Here is an 8,219-nt window from a genome sequence, read left to right as displayed (position 1 = left end):
TATTGTTTGTAGCTGGATGCAACTATAATCTGCAGTAACTCAAGAGAAGACTTTAGACACAGCCAGTGAGCCAAATTGGTTAAAGAGGTTGGAAAGCATTGCCGTACCAGATACTTTGTATACACGCAAATATTGCTTCAAGAAGACACAGATCTGTGAAATTATGAGCAACACAATATGAATTTATCTAAATGTGAATATTGCAATTCCAACAAGATGCCTTTTCAGGGTGAAGAAATTGTTACTGTACAATTCTCTGCAAATGCTTCCCATCCTGATGACCTTCGTCTTCAATATAATGTAATTCAGGCATGGATGAATGCTATGGTGCACTCCAAAACAGACATTTTGATGATTCCTCTTGTAGTCTGTCTATTTGCCTCACTTTTGGCAACTCCTCTGGTCCTGTTGGCCATCTTTTCAAACAGCAGCCTTCGTCAGGAGACCAGGTATCTGCTACTTGCCAATACTTTGGCTAATGATTTGATTTATTCAATACTGAACACCTCCATTGATGCCCTTAATGCCGCAGGTGTGGGAATGCCTAAACTTGTTTGCGAAACGCTCTTGTATGTGCTAACAGTGGCTTATTGTAATGGGATCCTGACAGTCACAGCAATGGTGGTGGACACTTATGTGGCTGTGGGTTGGCCTCTTCGTTACACCTCACTTCTACCACACACCCGAACCCTTAAAATCATCGTTTGTATATGGATTATCTCTGCTCTCGCACCATCCATCGTCTACATAATAACACTGGGAACTCAACAGAATCCATTCTCCACATTGTCAATTTGTATTTTACCTTTGATACTTGTGCTCTCTGGCCTTCATTCGTCTCTGTCAAAAATTTATTACAGTTTCACAGTAATCTACTTTCTAATATGTTTAATGCTGATCTTCAGTTGCTATGTCATGTTATACTGCAAAACAAGGTCGTCAGGAATATGGGCTGGAAACTCCAGGGCTAGACAGACCTATGTCATCAATTCAGTGCTGTTCATTTTTTATTTCTTTCCGTTGATTGTACTGGTGACTGGGGGTGCACTCCAAGAACTGCATCTGATTTCCTATATGACGGGACTTTGGATCACGCTGTCAATGGCAAATATGCTTATGATGTTACCCAAGGCAATTTCTCCGTATGTTTATGCGTTCAGGTATCGAGAAGTCACAAAAACAATCTGGTCTTTATCGATGCTAAGGCATGTTCGACGAGTAAGTCCAACTGGTTAGTGCGTTAGACCCAAGCAAATTGGCCAGTGTTCGACTTCATTAAGCAAAACCTTCTTTTATCGGTGAAAATAGTCAAAGGATTATCTTTGTCTTTAAGATTCGTCTGGGGAAATATCCTATAAACTGGCTGCAAATACACTTACAAAATAGAATTCAACTTACGAATTGAAGGCAGGGAATTTAACAGTCTTTTTTTCACACAAGTAACCTGTAAAATATTGCTGTAAAGGCAGCAATGTTACTGAAGCTTCTCGTCTTATATTGACAGGACAAATGCAATTACGCTAAATTTTAAATGATCACCATGATTTATAGAAAAGATTGCTGATTGGTTAGCAGGTCGACTCTAACTGAGCAGGCACTTCCATGGAGAAAGTAATGTGCACCTCTAAGCTCACCAAACTCCCTGGCAGTTGAAAATAGACCTTTCCAGCACCTTTTTCTGTTGTGATATAACTTGTTTGAAATTTGGCATTCTTGTATTTCTCCTGAAGAGTGTGAGATGGAAACCTTTGATGACATTTATCTTTCCAGCAATACTCAGGTTCTGCACTGCCAAAGGAAGTTGCAAAGTTATTATCCCCAACACAGCTCCAGAGAGGAAGTGTTCAGTTTGTTGTTATTAGATCATGACCCTTCAGATTTGTGTGATTCCCCCTTAAGAAAACTAAGGCTGTATTTGGTAAAAAAATTGAACCAACCTCTCTGGAAAACCTTGCAACAGTAATGCCTGGTGAGAGACAGGAAAAGGCACAAGCACTTTTAAAGTGGGCCTCTCAGAATTGGCAATGTTCTTTTTCTTTGCAATCTTTCCATTTCAACCCAAAGAAAACTTTTGTTCTTCAATTCTTCTTCTGCCACAATGCTTAGGGGCAACTGCAATAAGTGTTCTTGCCAGTGGACAGAGAGTCAAACATTACAAATTAAGTTACAACAACAATTCAGGCAGTGGTATGAATGCCACTTAATTGTAAGTAAGTTAGCTCATTTGGCTGGAGAACTGATGTGTGATGCAAGATGATGCCAACAGCAGGGGTTCATGAAGGCCTACCATCACATATTGCCCCACACTCATAGAGTGGTATCCCTCAAGCTATGTGTGACTAATTGTCTATCTCTCTCCGATGGAGAGATATGCCCATGGTCCTTTGCAGTGTATGATTAATCTGAGAGGGAAGCCGTCCCACATACCACTTTTTTAAAATTCATTCATGGGATGTGGGTGTTGCTGGCTAGGCCAGCATTTATTGCACATTCCTAATTGCCCAGGGGTAGTTAAGAGTCAACAACATTGCCAGACCAGGTAAGGATTTTGCTGACATTAGTGAACCAACACAACCTCCTCCCCCAACATAATCAATTCGTGGTCATTAGACTCTTAATTCCAAATTTTTATTGAATTCAAATTCCACCATTTGCCATGGTGGGATTCAAACCCAGATCTGCAGAATATTACTTGGGTCTCTGGATTAACAGTCCAGCAATAATACCACTAGGCCATCATATCCCCATACTCACGTGAGGCAGGTTCAGTCAGACCCAAAAATCCAAGTGAAACATAATATCCTGCAAAAAGTTTATTCAGTTCAGCACTCCACAGCTAACAATTGCATCTCAGAACAGCAAGGTGATTAGCCTGGCCACATTGTTCATGAGCATGAGGTTGTATTAGCTCTGAACACCATTAATCACACACATAAGCATAAGTTATTTAGTAACTTGCCTTTAAAAGATCTTGACAAATTGCTTAAAGTGGCAAAAAGATAAGCTTACTTTCTGGAAACTTCTTTAGTTAATACTCAGCTATCATCAGAGGTAATTTATAGTGATGTATTGATTTGTCTATGTAACCTCTGATACTTGTTTTGTCAAAGGAATCTTTAGTTATTTTTATGTTTACACATGTCAATTAATCACTTGTTTACTCAATTTTGTGTTAGCAATTGTGACCATATGTCAATTAATCACTCATTTACCCAGCTTTGTGTTAGCAATTGTGACCAATAAATAGTGTTTAGTCCATGAGTTTTGGTGTGTCTCCATCCTTGACAAATTGATGAGAAACATTTAACTCCCTCAGTTAATAGTTTGAAAACACCACATCAGTGAATTGAATTAATTTTGATCTGGACTGGGTTACCCATAAGACCATTTAACAAGCTGGATCATCTTTCGACCTGTGCTGAGAGATAAGCCCTAACAGTTCTTTAGTGAGGAATTTAAGGAGAGAGCTGACAATTTTCCCAGCTTCTCAACATGTTTATCACATCACTGAAGACCAGCTTTCTTATCCTCCACTGTTACCCTGTAACACTACTGCTACATGTTGGCGAGGGAACAACCATCTCTAATAAGAGACAATCTAACCAGATAGGTACTTAATAGTGGAGCATCACATTTTGTGATGTCACATAATTGTCTTAAATGTTCTCACTTGTCTGGTCTGGAATCTGTGTCATAGTACAAGTGCAGCACGCAACCCCCCAACCCCCAGAAAACATGGGAATCCTTTTCTGACGATGTGCATTGATGCATACATGCAATTCGTCTAGTCCAGTTACAGTCATCTCAACTTGGTGTGTATCTTCACGCTGCCATCTGCAATCCCTTTTCACAAACGGATGTATATAATTTGTCATAGATGTTATCTGGCATGATTTCTTCATTATCCAAGTCAACAGCTGTTGTAACTGGTTGTGGTTGATGCAATTCCAATATCTCATCTTTTTTTTTGCAGGACTTGATCATTGTTCATTGCAATGTCACATGATCTAGGTTGGGCACAATGATGTGGTATCTTTCCCTGAAAATTTGTTGGACTTGTGTGTTTTGTCTTGGTTCATCTTGGAATAACTGTCTGTATGCTCACTGATCATGTTTGTGTATCACTTTCTCCTTTCATTCAAAAATTGTGTGGTGTACATGTGATTTTGTTGATGAGAGTGTGGTTATGTAAGACTCTTGTTTCCCAAACATAAGATTTGCCACTGGAGGGAAACCATTGCTTAGAGGAGAAACCATTGATTTAACATGACTTTCTGACAATCTTGGTGATCATTTTACATGAGTGACCCTGGATTTTACAGTAAGAAGTGTGCCTTCCACAAGACTCTTTCATTGAGGGTAGTGAGAGGAAGATGTAATATGTTAGTACCCCATTTCCTGCACAAGTCTTGAAAGAATGTACTAGTATACTGTGGACCAAATGTACTGAAGATGGCAGTCAGTGTGTCAACAGACATTGCATTTGTGGTATCTTTGAATTGTTGCTCAAAAGTAAATTTGCTGAAACAATCATCAGAATGTAGTTGTGTCCTTTATGTAGAGAATATCAGTCACTATCTTGCTGCACAGCATGGAAGGAATTTCATTTGAGGGAGATCATAGAATCGCTATGGTATGGAAGCAGGCCATTCAGCCCATCAAGTTGACACCACCTCTCCGAAAAGCATCTCACTCAGACCTATCCCCCTGACCTAACCCTGTAACCCTGTATCCACCATAACCAACACCCCCAACCCACACATCCCCGGACACTACAGGCAATTTAGCGTGGCCAATCTATTTAACTTTTGCATCTTTGGACTGTGGGAGGAAACCGGAGCACCCAGAGGAAACCCAAGCAGACAAAACAAGAGTGTGCAAACCCCACAAAGACAGTCACCCAAGTCTGGAATCAAATCAGTCCCTGGTGCTGGCAGGCTGTGGTGCTAATCACTGAGCTACCTTGACGCTCCACCATGAGATTGTTGAGTTTGATGGAGTTCACATCATTCATTTGCCTTTATTAGTTGATTGATGTCCCTATTAAATTAATTTTAATAGAGTCACTGGCCAAGCTCTTTGTTTCTCTCTGCGTGTATGTGACCTATATTTATACGGTCTAGAATGTCTCAACTAAGAGTTTGTGGAAATATATTCTCTTGAAGAATACTTTCTAGGAGAGTCCTAATTTTTCCCTGAATGACCAGAAAAAGTCTACTAACTCGGGAACCTAATGGATATGTCCAGGCCACCTGCTGATGATGATCTTTTTGAGCTGCTGTAGCTGGCCAACATGTACTGTAGCTTGCTGTATCTGCTATGTTTGGCTGTAATCAAAATGCACGAGATTGACTTTATGTTAACTTCTGGTTCAAATTCAATAATATCCATTTATGGGTCTAAAACAATATCATTGCTCTTAGAGGGTTTTGAAGTTGAGCTAAGACCATCACAAATGGTCAGTTTGGAACTTGGGTTTCGAAATTGTACCCCTGGATTTTCGTAAATATTTGGTGGAATTTGGAGTGTTGTGTGTCGTCTTTTTCCCCTTATCTGAGGAGGGATGGTCTGGCTATAGAGGGAGATCAAAAAAGTTTACTAGACTGATTCCTGGGATGTCAGGAATGATGGATAAAGAGAGTCTAGATTGGTTAGGACTATATTCACTGGAGTTTAGAAGAATGAGGGGGGACCTCATAGAAACCTGTAAAATTTTAACAGGACTAGACAGGGTAAATGAAGGAAGGCTGTTCCTGATGACTGGTGAGTACAGAACTAGGGGTAACAGTCTAAGGGTATGGGGTAAGCTGTTTCAGACTGAAATGTGGAGAAATGTCTTACCCAGAAAGTGGTGTGCCTGAGGAATTCTCTGCCACAGAAAGTGATCAAGGTTAAAACTTTGAATGTTTTCAGGAAGAAGTTAGATATAGTTCTTAGGGCTAAAGAGATCAAAGGGTGTGGGAAGAAAGTGGGAACAGGGTATTGAGACCTGGAAATCAATATTTCTTGTATTGATCACACCATGTTGTGCCAGTTTCTTTAATGTAGCTTATGATATTTATGCTAGTGTCAATGTTGGCATATAGCGCATGTTGTCCATTTGGAATATATAACTTGGATGGGGGTAAAGGCTTCAATTTTTCTGATCGCATCCATGTGGAGCGTCAGGTCTGACTGGGGTTCTTGAGCAGTAAGATTACAGTTACCTCTTGGACACAGTTGACGTGTTTGTGTGTGGCAGGGATAAAACCATGAAAGTTTATTTGACGTTGTTCCATGATTGACTGGTTTCTGTGGGTGATTGGAAATCTGACACATTTTAGCCTAATGTCCACTGGCAGAATGTAGCTCGCATATGTCACTAAATGCTAGACAATACCTTGTTAGGAAAGACAAGCCACACCTCATACAAATTTAGATGTTCTATTGAACCTGTAAATGGCTGCAATAACTTGTAGATGCCGCTGGCTTGCTACAATTGCTTCAAACCCGTGTCCACCTTCTAACAAAACGTCAATGGTATGTTCTTATTTCAAGGTTGTTCAAAAATGCTTTTTGGAAAGATCTGCTGGGTGTAGAAGCAATGAGGTACACTCAGTGAAATTATATTCCATACATTTGCTCCCACACATGCTGAAAAACTAATTGATCATTTCACCCACCATTGGTGGTATGACATGAAGCTTGCATATCCTGAAATAGGCTCAAACTTTAAGTTGATCTTCCATAAGCTGAAAGCATTTGTCAGGATCTTTGTGCTCATCATTAGGACTACCAGAGGATTTTATTCCACTTAACACTTCAGTGCCCAAAGTGAGAAGACATTTGACTTCCTGTCATTCTTTGTCAGGTTTCTGCTGAAATTCTGACAGAATGTAAAAGATGTGGCAATCCACGTTCAGAATTTTGTTTTCCATCTTTGATTTATGGTCTTATGCTCTTTAAAATGCTAAGGTAAGAATCTACATGGCAGAGGAATGCTTTTGCGTTTTTCTGCTCTTTCTTAGTTGTATGCTGTGGCCCCTTTAAGAACAAAAGGCTTTTAGTAGCAAGCATTAGTCTGTAGGTGGCAGTCACACAAAAAAGGAATGTTGACATCATTTTCATGCCAATTTGGGAGAAGAAAATGGTGGCATTGACAGATGTCTGGACACAGGTAAGCCTTTTAAATATTGAAAACTTTTTAGTGTTTTTATACCATATTTTCATCTAGCAATGCTTTAGAGTTGTCCCTTCAGGAACATGTAAAACCAGCAGCAGACTCTCATGTCCTTTTTTAAGAAAGAAAGATAGAGTACTTACTGTGCTTTAGTACAGGTTTGCAATCCTTGGGATTAAGTTGTACATCCTTATTGTAATACTTCAATTTTGTTTGTAGTTGATCATGAAAGAAAGAGTAACTTTCATGTGGATGCAGATGTGGACAGGCCCTTTAATGAGAACTGTGATAAAAGGTGTGTTTTTTATGTATATTAATATTTTTGGGGGTTCATATTTTAAACCATTAGTATGTCTGTATTGATCTATTTTGTGAAGGGGTTTAATAATTAACCAGGTCAGTCTTTCCACGAACATACTTTTAAAACAGTGTGTGCCACCTGTGGTGTAAATGGAAGTTTGTTTATATTGTGGGGGTTTATAAATGGAGAGAGAAAACATTGAAAGGTATTAACTTTCTTTTGGGTAGAGAATAATCAAAGATTGATTTTGGCTTAGAAAACTCCAGAGTTTGGAAAGATTTTAGGTGGTTTGAATGAGACCTGACTGAAGTTAGAAGTAAATATAGTCCCTCTAGAAAAGGGGGATTAGTCAGAGCAGTTAAGGCAATAAGTTACCTCAGTGAAAGAATGCAGTGAAAACTTTTTGTGAGAACTTCCAGGCCAGAGGTGTTTTGTTAGAAATCTTCATTGGTTATGCAAAGCTGAGAAAGTCTAAGACGTCAGTTGTGTGAGGATTTAAGGGAAAGGCTTCACAGCTCACAGCACAGGAACTGAGAATACAACAGTTAAGTCAAACCCACAGCTTAACAGGGAAGAAATTTCTCTGAACTATTTTCAGTGACTGCAAAATGATGGTGTTGGGGAATAGAAGTGATTTTGTTTTTCTGTGTTTTGAAAATTTTCAAGCTGTTCAATATGTAGATAGTTTGTTTGTTTTATCTTATTTATGAGTAATAAACTTCTGTTTTATTACTAAAACCAAATCTGCAGCTTTGTGTG

General features: G+C 39.3%; 1 protein-coding gene across 1 annotated transcript; it reads left to right on the top strand.

Annotated features, from left to right (window-relative positions):
• Window positions 1-216: 216 nt before the first annotated feature.
• On the top strand, window positions 217-1,236 carry LOC109913129 (probable G-protein coupled receptor 148). Its single transcript, XM_020512605.1, has one exon. It carries the CDS (start codon window positions 217-219, stop codon window positions 1,234-1,236), a length of 1,020 nt encoding a protein of 339 aa, XP_020368194.1.
• The last annotated feature ends 6,983 nt before the right edge of the window (window positions 1,237-8,219 follow it).

The sequence above is a fragment of the Rhincodon typus genome, chromosome 13 (genome assembly GCF_021869965.1).
Source record: "Rhincodon typus isolate 14 chromosome 13, sRhiTyp1.1, whole genome shotgun sequence".
NCBI classification, from domain to species: Eukaryota; Metazoa; Chordata; class Chondrichthyes; order Orectolobiformes; family Rhincodontidae; genus Rhincodon; species Rhincodon typus.
This window is presented reverse-complemented; position numbering and strand designations above follow the sequence as displayed.

Coding starts and splice junctions, on each gene's coding strand:
- LOC109913129 (XM_020512605.1), top strand. CDS start 217: ATGCCTTTTCAGGGTGAAGAAATTGTTACTGTACAATTCTCTGCAAAT.